Source organism: Opisthocomus hoazin, chromosome 6 (genome assembly GCF_030867145.1).
Source record: "Opisthocomus hoazin isolate bOpiHoa1 chromosome 6, bOpiHoa1.hap1, whole genome shotgun sequence".
Lineage (NCBI taxonomy): Eukaryota > Metazoa > Chordata > Aves > Opisthocomiformes > Opisthocomidae > Opisthocomus > Opisthocomus hoazin.
In genome coordinates, this window is record NC_134419.1 from 74,971,174 (window position 1) to 74,986,331 (window position 15,158).

Genomic DNA, 15,158 nt, shown 5'->3' on the forward strand with positions numbered 1-15,158 from the left:
GTGCCGAACTCCATCGGAAACCAAACCATCTTCTGTTTCCCTGGATGATGGCATTAAATAGGACAGAAATGGCTACCTGCACTAACATTGTTCAAAGACTAACCTTTTTTTTTCCCCCCCCATTAAAATATAAATTCAATTAGTTACTTCCATGTTTAAACAGAACTGCCGCTGCTGAAGTTTTACTCCAGCGATAATTGCAATCCAAGAGTGATCTAATTATATACAAGTCTCAGTGGCTGCGTTCCCACGTTGCTTCCCACAACCCGGATTCACTGCAATACAACTCATAAGTGAAAACCACATCATTTTCATTCATTCTCCCTTAAGACTGCGTGACTTTATATATGGTTAATGAGAATAGAGTTAGTCTATTAGTAAGCTTACTATAAAAATGCGAGTTTCTACCTACTGTTTAATACAAAAGAATGGAAAGGCACTTCAACTGCATGTAAAAAACCAGCTGATGCGCTAAACTGTACAAGGGAAAGAACATTCTTTTAATTAAGGTACTGGATTAGGATTCAAGTACCAGCTTTACTTTTTGGCTCTGCCACCAGCTTCCTGTGTGACCCAGGGCAAGACATTTCATCGCTCTGCAGCTCGGTTTTTCATCTACAAAATGGACAGTGACATTTCCTTCTCCCGGCCTCTCCGCATTTCAGTTGTAAGCAATTACTGTGCGCTGGCACGCTGCCTTGGACAAGAAGCATCCCATATTAATTGAAAGCTCTAGGTAGTGCTCCAGCAAAAAGCGAAGAGCGACTCGTCTCCCTTCCACAGGATCCGAACGGAGTTCTGTATCGCCACCGTTTGCTGCAGCTGCAGTCCAAAACATTCGCATCCCTGAGCAAAGCCTTGCGTCCAGCCTGCTTGAGTCTTTGCTTTGAAACGGAGGAGGAGGACGACAGAGGAAAAGGCAGTAGATTGGGGTATCCCGAACAATTAAAGAATAACATTTCCCAACACAGAGTTCCCTGGTCAACTGGACTGGACAATACCCTGCTTGCACTGTCGATGCACACAAGTATTCTGTGCAACACAGAGGGGCTGCCAACGACTTGCAGCTTTTTTCTTCAGTATTTTCTGCTCCCATTGTAAAAAATTCAGTGCAATAGTTTTGCCAGGTTTTTAAATTCGAACGAGACCATCTGAGCCGAGTTGACTATTTTAAGAGGGCTCTTGCAAGTAATTACAAGGTAAAAACGAGAATACTTCACACCTACATTCTGACTGAAAACTACTCAGCCCTGCTGGCTCCAGGCTTTTAATTGTCAAAAGAGTTCAAGGTTTGGAAAGTTATTGGCATCAAGCAATACTGGATACTCCTAACTAGCATTGTGTCATTATTTGGCACGGTTTCCGCTGGGATACCTCCCAAATCTGTGACATAATCAGAGGGTTCTCTACATTACACCATATAGTCAGATGCTCATGTTAGTGTAATACGTTACCCTGTTTAATACCATTTGCTGTTACTTACACTTAATCAACTCTGGAACCAGTTAAACCATGTAGGAAAAGCAATATCAGAGGCTTTCAACTGACAGGTTTCCACACACAACCTGACCTAAAATTACAACCTGAAGTTTGTAAGATGCGGTCTACATATGTAATTGCCTCTAAACAAACATCCATAACTCTCCACAACCCTGTGGGAACCGAAAATTCATATGAAAACATAAAAAAAAGAAGCACAAAATTAACTTCTGTAGAACTGTCTTAACTAGAAAAACTGTCAGTTTCCCCTTCTGGCCAACCTTAATTTACTGCTTCAGCAATTCTATGCCCAGCCGCCACGATTATTACAAGCTTTCAGCAACACAGAAATGGCTGAGCTCTCCAACACCAATCCCCCTTTCAGGTTAAAGTCCCAGGGCAGTATTTCTTGAAAGACTCACAGTAAATTCAACCAGGTACCTTATGGTGTGCATTCCCATACATACGTTTTCAAAGTAAACTAACAATTACAGCCTTTAATTCATCAAATTAAAGGAAGTAAAATCATTAAGTACCCAGAACTCCAAGATGCAGGCTGGGATTTGCAGAAGTCACTTTTGGACCTCTGGTTTGCTATCTCATACGGTCCGAGCATCACAAAATGCTGAATATTTGTCCAGGGAAAATCAGGGCTCCTTTGGGTGCCATCAGCTGGGTACCCAGCACCCCAAATCACTAGTCATTTTTGAAAAACCTCATTATTTACTTTTCTGCCTCTCTATAGGAAAGGAATAGACATTTAAATAAATGACATAATCCTTATTACCATTCCATTCATTCATGCAGGTCACTATAATTTACTGCCAGGAAAAATAAACTTCTGCATAATATTACTCAATGTAAGACATTCAGAAGGCGCAAAGGGGGAGAGGAGGTGAGAGGGCTTCTGACAGATATTTGCTTAAGTGACCGCATCGTCCATGAATATGCCTCTTAGAAAAAATGGGTGAAGAAATTTACGGTCGACATGAAACATGCCAGATTAGGACTGAGGCGGTAATGAGGAACAGGAGCAGGGGATAGAGAAGGAAGGGGAATTTTTAGCCAGTTTTGTTTCAGCAAGGAAAACTCCCAATATTGCAAAAGTGGCTTTTTCCTCTCACGTGGCCTACTAAAAAACTTTTAAGCAAAACTAAACTTGAGACAATCTACGATTCCTAAAAGACAAAAGAAAAAAAAAAGCCAAGCCCAAGAAAACCTCCAACAACCCCACAACTCGTCATCCCCTTATTTAGTCCCTAGGCCAGGCTTTAAACCAAGCCTGGTCCCTGATGAACCCATGCAAGCAGCCTGCACCCTCCAGCAAGGTGGTCAGCAGAGGACCAAGGCACACAGAACACAATTTACTACCATCTCTGGCAGCCGTTGTTGCTGCACCCTCCATAAACATTGTTTAAACAAGTGTTCAAACAAAAATGGCTTTGCCAGTCACTTGGTTCACCTCCACAATACCCATAGCTCACTCTACCCAAGTACAACAAGAAATGTTGCCAGGGCTGTAAAAATCCTCACTGTTTTCAGTGCTGACTACTTAAAACCAAGTATAGGTGAGTTGGGTGGCTCACAGATTGGCTTTGAAGACTTAAACATGCAGGAGCTGGTGGTGGGGCTTCAGTCTGATGGCATCGCCATCACAAAATCATCTTTTTCCTCTTCTGCTCCATGAAGGCTAGCTCTCACTGGCATTTGCATGGGGAATGTTTTCATCACTTGCTGCCTGAGAAACTGGCACTTGTTTACTTAAATCTGTGGAAATCCCCAGATCCAAAAGAAGTCTCAGATAAAATAAGATGCTACTTTTAAAGTCCATCCAAAACAATGTGAGGGATGCATTTTTATTCACTTAAAAACCAATCAAGGAATTCAGAAATGAAAATTTTGTCACTGTTTTGGTCATATAAACCCAAACTCACGGTAAGATTCTCTACAGAAGATAAACTGGGCTGTCATCAGTCACCAGTCAAAAATAGCTTGCAATAATCAAATTAATTTCTGCTTTCAATACTGATTCATCAGAAGTTTTATCCACAGAGCTTGTGACGCTCAGATCATCCCATAAGCCCGGAGAGAGCAAAGCCCATTCAAGGCACACTTCAAGAACCACAGCTCAGACCCCCAAATACACTACCAACAGGTCCTATTATCACAGCCAAACTAATTACTTTTGGACAGCAATGCCTTCAGAGTCAACAAAACTGCTCACACCCATCCAGGCTCATCAGCAAGAGCAGAGGTGAACGGAATTGGTTCCTGAGATTTCAAGCCCTACTTTAGCTAAGCACTTAAATAAATATGCATAAGCCTTATTAAAGTCAACAGTTTTTCGGTATTATTACGTTAATATTACTAAGCATGTGCTTAATAGTCCTGCTAAATCACAGTTTTGCTACTACTAAGAATGCAGATAATTACTCAGAATTTGTCCTCAAGTAAAACAATTTCTTCAAAATTTTTGTCGCCTATGTTTCAGAGACTCTTCATAGCCCATGCAACAGGTTACCATCAGATCTCTCTTATACTGCTGTGAATGCAAAGTAACTTTTCCTGAAGCTCCAGATCTGCACTAGCTTCACCAAAGTCAATACCTAGCTTTTCATTTTCAGAAAAAATTGTTTCAGCTATAATAGCAATGTAAAGGATCACTTAACAGTTTTCATAACTGCAGTTATTAAAATCTGTGTTAGTACAGTCATACAAGTAATAATTAAATTGTAATACTAATGATTAAAATTGCATCAGCATTCATTATTTGTTCTTCACTGTAAGCTTGTAGGTGTATCACAGCAACACGAACTCACTCACACACATGGGCAGTACACCTTTGCCAAGGTATGGGTAGGTGAGTCCTACAGACACGAGTGAGACAGATGAATATATAAAGTTACATAGCAACTGGTTATGCAGTGAAATGGTACTTCTAGACTGCTGTGAAATCAACTCAAAATTAATGCAAAATATACCAGCTTAGTTCAAAATGTTTTAACCGAGAAAAATTAACTAAAAACATTCTCTTACACGTGACAGAGCTGTACTTACCGACGACATCGAGATGGTACGTGTGATTGATGGATCCGTACTGGTTTTCCACTATGCACGTATAATTTCCTTTGTCAGACGGGACCACGCTCTCCATGATGAGACTCCAGTGCTGGTTGCGGACCTGGCGGGTTGTAACCAGAGAGGTTGGGGACTTCACTAGCACAGTTTCACCCCCTCCCCCTTTAAAAGTACTGTTTTCTGAAGAGTTAACCCTTTGCAATCCACATTTAAAAGCCTCTTCTGTGCTCGTTTGACAGTTCTGGACACTGAAATACTTCGTTTATGCCTGATCCGGTACAGCACGGCTGCAGCAATGAAAGCTTTCACGCATTCTGCTATAGATTTACCTCATCCCCGATCCGAGCGCTGCAGACGTCGGTGCACACTCAGTCCTACCAGGCTAACGAGGATGGCACCAACTGGCAACTGTTGCCTTACTGGGCTTTACCTCTCAATCCACTCCAAAGCGAATTCACACCCTCAGGCCATTTCCCATCTCTCTCCAAGCAGTCATCTGACAATATTAACTCCCCACCAGCAATATGGGACAAATATGATCCCCCGCCATCCAAGTCTCTGCTTTTCTCTAACAGCTCAGTTACACAGCCCACATTTTTGAGAAATAAAGAAAAGAAGGGCAGCGTTTGGGATCCCTCCCGCAGAAAACACAGGGTGGCCACATCTCTTGCTGCTCTGTGGTACCGCAAGAAAGAAATGGAGATGTTGCCTCAGGAAAAATGCCTAAAGAAAAAAATCCTCATGGAAACCGAGCAGAAGGATATACATTTTTTCAATATAATCCTTCTCGGACAGAATGTATTAAAGGTGCTGATTCTGTTCCCATTTGAACTCAAAAGGAGCGCTGGCATTGGTCTTGCAGAAAATAGGATCCAGCCCAATGCTGGAAGGATACAGAGTCATCCGGTATACAGATATATATATATTTCCTGCATCATAAGTTGGCTCCCAAAATGCCCTTTTGCTGGCTATCCACTAATTCCTTGTTTTAGCATGACATTTTTGACAAAGTGCTCAAGAATCTTAACATTATGTAGCTGTAATGTACAACTTTGAAACTGCAAAGGACATATTTTAGTAAATGGAATAAAATACAATCTGGTAGAGTCATTTTAATCAGCCAAAATGGAAAGTAGTAACTCAGTGCAGTACACCAGAAAAATTTATGGACCATTCAGTGACACTTCCAGTAACTATACGTTCTTAGAAGTTCATTACAACTACAGGTCTGAAATCCTGCTTCGTGCCTGACTGTTGTGTGGGTTCTTATCCAGCAGGAAAAGGCCACGTGGGGCTGTGTTCTCGGTGCCAAGAGCTCAGCCCTCACACTGGCTGGAGGTAAAAAAGCCTTCAGTTCAAAGCCGGGAAGAAAAAAGTCCTCCCTAAGGGGCTCCTGGCATTCCTAGTCCCCCAGCTAGTCATTAGCTAGATATTACTGTTATTGTCCAGTTATGGGCTAATACTATTAGCTGATGACTGGCCCTGTGGGCTTTGAATAACAAAGAAAACGTAGATGAGACGCCAGCAGCAGGTGAAGCACATGGATGCTAACCTACTGTCACAGAACTGTGTGGCACGACCTCAAAATCTCCAGCCCACACTTACAGCTCCTCTCCCCAACCCCCTCTCCTGATGATGTACTTCAAAACTATATACTAATTTTTTTTTTCACACTATGAAGAGCTAAGAAATAAGTTTGTAAAGCTAGAAAGAGTTCATCTGTGTTGTTTTATTACTTCATTATTCTGCCAAGCAACCTTGCAAACCAAAATCAAAGTTTTGATCAGGAAGAATTACTGTCATAAACCATTAGTAAATAACAAATATAACAGCTAAATATTTTGAATATTTTACTTCTTTATGTGTTATTTTGAGGGAGGTTTGGTAAAGTGACCTGAACTTTTTGCCTTTACAAGTTACATCACAATCCTCAGAATCAGAGCAAGTGTTTTTAATCAATTTGACTGCAAAACAAGAAGAACAGATCATGGTTCTGTGACAGTTCAAACAAAATAAAAATTCATAGCAGGCAGTAAGTAATTAATATGATAGGAAAACACAAGAAATTTTTTAGTATTCAGTAAGAAAACATAACTAACTTGCAGCTACAAGTAGATATACTGGATGGCAATATTAAAAAGTATTTGTGCAATTTCCCTTCTTGTAACTCCAGTGAGAGGAGACAATATAATACCACAACAGCTTAAGCCTCCTCAGTTTAAGCTAAACAACTTCTGTAGAGGCCCAAAGCATTTCTGACACATCGTCAAGAAACTGGATTTATGTCATGGATCTGGATCCAACCAGATTCAGCTTGCTAGCTTAGTGCTTTCTGGTTACAAGTGCAGCACTGCAAAGCCCAGAAAGTCTCCCCTTTGCTGGGGGTGATAGCATCTTCTGCTGAAGACTCCTAAATTGAACCTTTGACTCTCAGACATGCTACGGTCCTGCCATGTCCCTGCAACCACACAGCTTACAACACCCTGACCGCACAGGCTTTGTTAACGTGTTTTTTTTTCATTAACCTACCATCACTACGTAGTCCCAAAAAAGCCTGTCTTTGGGCAGCAAAACTGGTGCACGACTGATAACCAGCACCAGCATCACACCAGTTATGTTGGAACGGGCTGCCCAAATAGGTGGTCAATGCCCCATCCCTGGAAACATTCAAGGTCAGGTTGGATGGGGCTCTGAGCAACCTGATCCAGTTAAAGACGTCCCTGGTCACGGCTGCGGGGTTGGGCTAGATGACCTTCAAAGGTCCCTCCCAACCCAATCCATCCCATGATTCTATTTAAAGGTTAATTTTCAGAAGAAGTTCAAAGCAGTGCTTCCACAGCACACAGGTCTTACACCAGCTTTCTGCTCATGGATAAACTACAAGTGACATTCATTTTTGCAGGAAAAACAACAAACCAAACAAGAAAAACCCACGCCACCTTTGTGACTGAAGTTGCAAACAGACAGTCTCTTTGGCAATGCAGGTTAAAGCCATTAGCTCCCTCCCGGCTGCTCACTTGGGCTCTTCTAACCTAAGACACCAGTCCTACAGCTCTCCAAATACTCCCTAATAAGTTCCCCTGGGTAGTATCAGCTGGGTCCATTTAAGCTGTTTACATGGGTGACTTGAGCTCATCTGGCAGACAGAACATATAAGGGAGGTCATGTGAACTAATCCACTAGGAAAAAACACGAGGGTGGCAACAAGGTGCTGAAAGCGGGAACATCCTCACCTGGCATACAGGGTCCAGAAAAGGATGAGTGACCACTGCCAGAAATTCATTAGTTGTAGGAAACCCTTCCAGTTCTCCAACCTGAGTAGCTTCTTGACAGCTATTATCCTGTTATTTCTACTAGTTTGTTCCCTGAAGCCCTACTTCGTATTGAGTCCTTTCAAAATCCTGGAGAATGCCCACACAGTCCCACCAACTCCATCAGCTGGTCTTCAGCATATCCCTTCCAACTTGTCATTGCAGATACTTTGTTGACACAGTTTAATAACTGCTTTTCCCCTCTTTATTTTTTTTAATTGCTTTGCAATACCTATTTTCATGTATCATCTGTGCTTCATATCCAAAAATGGTACTTTATTGAGATAGTAAATATAATCTCAATACGGATTTTCCCAACCAGGTACGGACACTTCTAGCAAATTATTGAGGTGGGGTTTTTGGCCATCAAATTTTTAACCAATTCTTCCAAACAGTGTGTCCAAACAATTCTATTTTTAAGCTAAATTGTCGGTATCAAATTCATACAACTGTACCCTTAAGATATAGCTTGAAGGTGGGAAACCTAAACTGGAATCAAAATGCCAAGAAGCATTGGTCACAACTATAGGAAAGGGCAAGGAATCTTTCATAGCAACGTTTTGCTTTTGGAGTATCATATAAGAAATGGTGGACAGTTCTGTTCAAAATACATGTCTTCAGTGAACAGATACATCATGAAAAGTTGTCACTTCACAAAAAATGGTAAAAACAGGTCAATTTTAAATGAATTTCCAAAGAAAGAAGGATTAGAACCCAAAATATGATACCCCACAAAATCGGCACAATTCAGACACATACTGGTGCGGTGCAGGCAGAGAGAACAAGTGCAGAACATGCACGCAAAAGCCATAGACTTTTACAGTTCCCACAGAGTCAGAACTTTCTTTACTCGGTATTTACCTAGCTGAATTTAAATGTATACAAGATGACTGTAGTGATGAAGCTTATCAAAATGTATGTGTGAAAACACACACCTGTTAAATGCTAACAACTGACAGAAGTACATTTGCTTTCCGGGTGGTGTACAGAAAAGTAAAAGCTTTTGTGGTGTCTCATAGAGGATTTAGATTATTCACTCAAAGAAATTACAAAATGCCTTTAAAGCAAGAGCTATCATCGCTTTAGAGACAGACAAAAAAGACTAAAAAGGACTCAAACATTCAATAACTGATACCTTTCTCCTTGCTGTAGGAACTTTGCGCATACCTTAGAAAATTATCAGTGTTTGATTTTGAAATTCACCACTCAGAATTAGTCACGGTGGAGGAATTTTTCTCTGGAAGCTATCTTGGCCAGCACATACACCCTTCTGCTAGCCTGCTTGAGTGCAAATTGACTTAAGACATTCTCCACTCAGAGGGACAAAGTGCCTCAGGTCACTATCTGATTGCGACAAAGAGAATACAAAGAAGAGATTTCTTAGCTCAAGGCAGCAGGACAGAGGCGGCTGGAGGATTACTGGAAAGCTTCACATCTTGCTTCCTTTCCTTTTCCTTCTTAAAGTCTTCAAGGGACAATTGCCTCTTCCAAAAGGGACGGATAGTGTTACATCAACTGGTGATGGCAGATAGGGCCATGTTTGGTTCCAGCTATTCTAGTCACTTAAACTGTCATAAATATGAAGCTCTCTAACAGAAATGCTTTATGTATAGCAACACCAGATTCAAGACAAGCTAGCGTACAAGAATTATCACAAGTTGCTGTGATATCTGGCTGAACACAGACCAACATGGAAAGACTCAGTCCTTCCAGAGGATTCCTTCATTACAAGATTGTCAGTATAGAGGTGTCAAGAAAATACAATTCTCTCTTTATTCCGGAATAATTTTGAATAAGCCCACACTGACCTCACCCTATTCCTCTAACAAGAAGAGGACACAGCCTCCAGAAGCTCTGGAAGCCTCATTCTTGAACACCCATACACTGAAAACAAGCTTCCATCTTAAAACACCGACAGAATCTAGAATATGCATAGATTTGGTAAGCAGAATGATAGTGATAAGTAAATGCTACCAGGTCATCTAAAATTTGGTGTATTTCTAAGTAACAGTAAAGTCTAAAATCCACAGCTGTGGCCCCAGTTTTTCGTCTTTAGACCAGAGAGATGTGAGAAGTTATGATTTAGAATTATATGTATACACTTCACTTCTCCAGCTGGTTTTAGAAACAGGCGTCTGTGGTTTCTTCCCAGAGTACACACATACCTAGGAAATTGTATACGTTTAATACACACGAGCAAAAATTTCATTTGTGCCACTTAACGGGCACAAGTCTAGATGAGCTCACCCAGATCCCCAACACAGTGAGGCAGTGGCAGGACGGAGCTCTACAATTTGGGGCTGATTTACTCCGCAAAAATCACCCTCCCAAACCAGAGATCAAGTGTCTCCATCCCACCTTGCAAGACACACATTTTCCTTCACCATTTTCAAGACTGATCTCTGCATTTCCCCTTCACAAGATGTAAGGTGTTCAAATAAAATCTCAGTTGCTACTGAAACAGTTACTGTCATTTTCCAAGACAGGATTAGTTTGCTGGGCTTTTTTTTTTAAATTGGCTTTTTTGGTTGTTTTTTAAAAAGCACTGAGAAAGGTGAAAATCACTGAATTGCAGCCAATTCATTAACACTCCATAGCGTTATGAAAGGCAGAAGGTGTTGCCAGGTGTACACTCATAAGCAACAGTAATTTATGGTGTAAGTAAACATAGATGGAAAAGTCTACTTAGATAATTAGCGTTCATGCAGGGAGACTTTCTGGGCTTCACTCTCTGCTAACACAAGTGTTGGAAAAATTGACACTTTCTACAGTAAATCTAGCTAGAGAGGAAAGGAGACTACGACTTATCCTCCTCTGCACTGGAAAATATATATTTTTTTTGTACGAAGCAGGATCTGAGTCAACAGCACACGAAGCAATGTACACCCTGGCTCCATCAGGGCATGGCAAAACACGGCACCCCAAAAATACAGCAATCGCTGGGGGAAGGCAGCGGCGCAATACGGAACCCCCAGGACTTGCTCTTCAGCTTACTGTGCCGTCTGGAGAAGTCAGTTAACTTCTGTCTTAATTACCATTACAAATTGTTCTGAGCTCCTCAGCAGACCCTCTAGGCTGGGCCTTACACCCGTGACACAAGGTGACTAACTCGGAAACTTCTCATCTTTGGAGAGAAGCTGCTGCGGTGCCGGGTGGGTGAGGGAATCACTGACAGCAGGTCTGCGGAGAGGTGAAGGTAACTCCAAAACGCAGAGCAGGGTGGCAAGGGCAGTGCTTGAACAGCAGCGTGCCACCAAAGCCACACGCTCCCATGCCCTGTGAGGAGCAGGATAAGACGACCGAATCCTGACTTCTGACCTGCCCTAGGCAGATACCAGAGGTTAAAGGTCCGTGCACTACCCCACCGAGCTAGCTGGCCTCCCTAAAACTCTCTCTTAATCAGTAACCACCGATTTAGAAAGAAACATCTAATCTGAAGCTGTTTAAAATTCATACTAACCCCTGTAAGTAATTGCTGTTACTTTCCCTCAAATTCTGCTTCCCATTTCATTTTCACAGACCATAAACTCTACAGAAAATAATAACTTTTGGCTTCCGACCCTTCTTTTATTAAACAGCCTACAGTCATCAGAGTGGATGGTCACATTTTTAACAATGCAGCTGAAAATTAATAGAGCAAAATAGTCTCACTCCACTTTGCAAAGTCAGTCTTTAGTTTTCCAAATAAATCTCTAAAAATAATCCTTAGCTGCTCTGCTAGGCTACAAGCTTGAATTTGGAGGAAAAAAAAAATATAGAATTAGCACTCAGTAATTCCCAAAGAAACCACCCACCCTTCCCCAGAAGAAAACCATTCCTTTTTCGGCTTCTACATTTGAACCAATGACATTAAAAGATTTTCTGTTGACTTCAACAAGTTTTGGGGGTTTTTTTACAGCCTTGGTCAAGAACAGAAATTGCAAACTCACACCATGAGAATGTACCTTATATCCACCAATACGATGCTCTTGTTTAAACTCTTTCCCATTCTTCAGCCATCGCATGGTCGGTGTTGGGTTTCCCATCGCCGGACAACGGAACTTGACGGTGTTGGCTGCTGGCACTGCGTGTAGCCTTTTCTCCATTTTGTCCGTATGTGTCCAATAAGGTGCCCCTGTTTCAAAGAGGTACATCCAGAAATATCAGTACTCAGACATCAAGCTCCCTTTCCAGCCCCTTCCACAGACATAACACGCCGCACGTATTCATTTTAAGCATGGTTCAGAAAGAGTAAGACTGGAAATCGTATATCGCAGGTGTTGACCAGAGTTTTGCAAACAACTCACTCTGCAGCTTTGAGTGTATAATTTATGACAAAATTCCAATAATTAACCACACATATCCTTTGTTTTATGCACATCAAGTAAGACAGAGGGACCGAGTTTTCAGCAGACTCAAATGATCAGACGCTTTTGCCTTCAAGTTGAGTTCCTGTGAGTGCTCAGCAAACTTTGAATCCTTGGACTTCGGCTGTGAGGCCAGACAGACCAAGCCAGAAGACCTGTTGGAAGTCTCAGCCTTAACCCTTCCCCATCTGTTAGAAGGGGGATAAACAGACCTACCTGTCTGGCAGCACACTAAAACTTAGTGTACGATGGCGAGGTGAACTGTGCTGTTAGTGTCATAGAAACTACTAAAATATATCTGCAAATGGAGTATACTTCTGAAATCTTAACCAACGAGGAATATACCAAATGAGTAAATGTGGATCAGCAAAACCCAGTACTAGCATTCATCATTTTGCAAGGATTGCTCTCTCTCTCATGAGCCTGGTGGAGCCCAAATGTTCAGTGATGTCCAACACCGTGGCACAAAATGAGAGTGTCTCTCTCAGTCCGTATTTAATGACTTGACCACTGCTACCAGCTCGTGGCAAGGCTTTCCTGGCTCCACTCGCTCCTTGCTGTGCCCGATCTGTGCCCACATGAGGAGCATGAGAAGCGCATAGAAAACCCCTCTCTCCTCCAGGTCCTCCATCATTTGTTACATACCAGTACACGAAACCCAGCACAAGAAAACATACAACTACCCGCCCGGTTTTACCCTCCAAGAAGTAAATTTGGAAAGACAGATCCATACACAAGGTTATCCCGTGCTCTGGATCTGTGCACCCCTTTGGCTACATTATGCAGCGTCTTCGTGACGTCGCCTCAGTTGCCTCACCACAACAGTTTTTAAAAAGTTAAAGATTCAAGATCTGTTTAATGGTAGGAAACATTAATTTTTTTTACAATGGAGTTTTCCTGAAGCAAATCAGATTAGGGTGGAATTTTTAGGACTATAGGGGTCCAGAAAAATAACTCTGTTTCTCACAGCCCTGTTTCATTTCCTTCATTAGCAGCCTAACACTCCACTATAAATAAACTCTTCCATTCCTCAAATATTTATAGCAGTTCTTACAATCAGTGCAAAGTCAGAAATCTTGCTACCCCCCTCCCTAAATAAAAATACAGCTGGATAGAAAATACAGGAAAAAATCCTTTAACAACGTCTCTCTCAGTATAAAGTAAACATTCCAAAAGCAAGGCTTATAATGATGCTAAGAACGATAAGTGATTTTTTTTTTCCCCAAAGTGGTAATCAGTGTTAAAATTAATGAAGTAGAAAAGTAAAGCAAATTTGTGCATGTAATCGAACTAGAAAATCAGGTTAACTATCAAAAATTTAACTGCAACACTAAGAAATTGTTGCACGGACTAAAGCGAATTAGGGATGCAAGGAAAATCACTGTTAACATTGTTTGCTAAAACCAGAATCACATTAAAACAACTTCAGACTTGAAATAAAGCCAACCAAAGGAATCAACTACTACACACAAAGACCAAATTACATTACAAGTATACCAGGCAAAGGCGGAATTATATGTTGGTACTGATACATTAAACAGATATTTTCTCTGGACAGCTAAACATCTTCCACAAGGCAATGTAAGGTGACCACTGCTGGGCTCTACCCACAATCCCCACAAAGTCAAAGTACACTGGCAGGTTTAAGCCAATCAACCATCCAAACCAGTTATACTGGCATGTCAAACAGAGCGGAGTGCCCACATTTGACTCCAGACGGGCAGCAACACCAACCCAGCAACTCTGCAGCCACTGTGGTTGGTTTTCATCATGTCCACCACATGCATCTCCTCACACCTATAGAGCACAAAAAGCCTGGAAGCACCCACTAGCAAGCACAACCTCTGAACCACAGGCTCCACAGCTCGCCAGGTGGGACAGACCAAGCTCCAGAGAAGCTCCCATCAGGGCGCAGCCCGGGACCAGGACATCCACTTGGTCAGGATTTGTTCACCACCAGTTCCCCAGACAAAGCTGCTTTGTGCAGCCAAGTTTCTGATCAGCTACCAGCCTGTACTGCATGACAGGGCAGCTCATCTTCTGGTTTTCTTGCATAACCTCCCTTTCCATCAACCTTCATCCTTTAAAACACTCTGCTTCTGCAAAAGAAGTGCTCCGATAAGCCTCGTAAACAACGAACGCACAGGGAGGAAAAACTGTTCTAGGGAAGAGGTGGGAGGGTGCAGGTAGGAACGAGAAGAAGCAGCTCAGTTCTGTGCCATGGAGAGAGGAGGGAAAGGAAACTCCTCGGGCTGGGAGAAAGGGCTCTGCTTGGAAAGCTTCCTCTGGCATGACCCTCACATCAGCATAACCTGCAATGCTCCAGAATTACAGGGGAACTTGGAGAAAAACATGCGGACATCACATATTGAAAATGCCATCTGCAAATGCTTGGAGACATCCTACTGTTTTTCACTAGGTAGTAGCAATGTATGTGGGCAGCTTCTCGGTATGTTTAAGGGAACAGAGAAAAAGGCAGCAACATCCACAAACCGTAACGCACACCCTCATTTTGTGCTTTCTTACAGCCACTGGTCTGATTAACACACAGCATTGCTCTTTGTAGATTAAATTATCATAACCTGAAAGCAACTTATACTGCTTCTGTTTGTCCCGAGAGGAAGAACATCCAGACTCACTAAAGCCAATAATGAACGTAGTTCATGCGTATATACCATGAAGTCCCGACTCCTCTCATGGATCGTGTCCACCGCATCCCATCTTTGCTACGAGGACGAGTGGAAGTAGGTAGCACCGCTGTTAGAAGTTCACAGTAAGCACAGGGCAGACCCCGGCACGTAGCGGTAACGAGCAGCAGGGGAACGGGTGGGAATTCCTGATTGCTTTTAGAGCTCTCATTAGTGAAGAAAATATCCTGCTGACCCACACTGCACTCCAGTGCAAATACATTACATCTAATCAGGCAGATCTCCTGCATGTGAAA

General features: G+C 42.2%; 1 protein-coding gene across 8 annotated transcripts in view; it reads right to left on the reverse strand.

Annotated features, from left to right (window-relative positions):
- Window positions 1–15,158, reverse strand: part of FGFR2 (fibroblast growth factor receptor 2) — a 90,389-nt gene that overhangs the window by 50,302 nt on the left and 24,929 nt on the right. For all 8 annotated transcript variants that reach the window (XM_075423854.1, XM_075423853.1, XM_075423852.1 and 5 more), the window contains 2 exons: window positions 11,813–11,982; window positions 4,537–4,660 (listed from right to left, as the gene is read on the reverse strand). In XM_075423854.1, coding sequence (XP_075279969.1) covers window positions 4,537–4,660; window positions 11,813–11,982 — 294 coding nt within the window. The remainder of the gene's footprint in view (window positions 1–4,536; window positions 4,661–11,812; window positions 11,983–15,158) is intronic.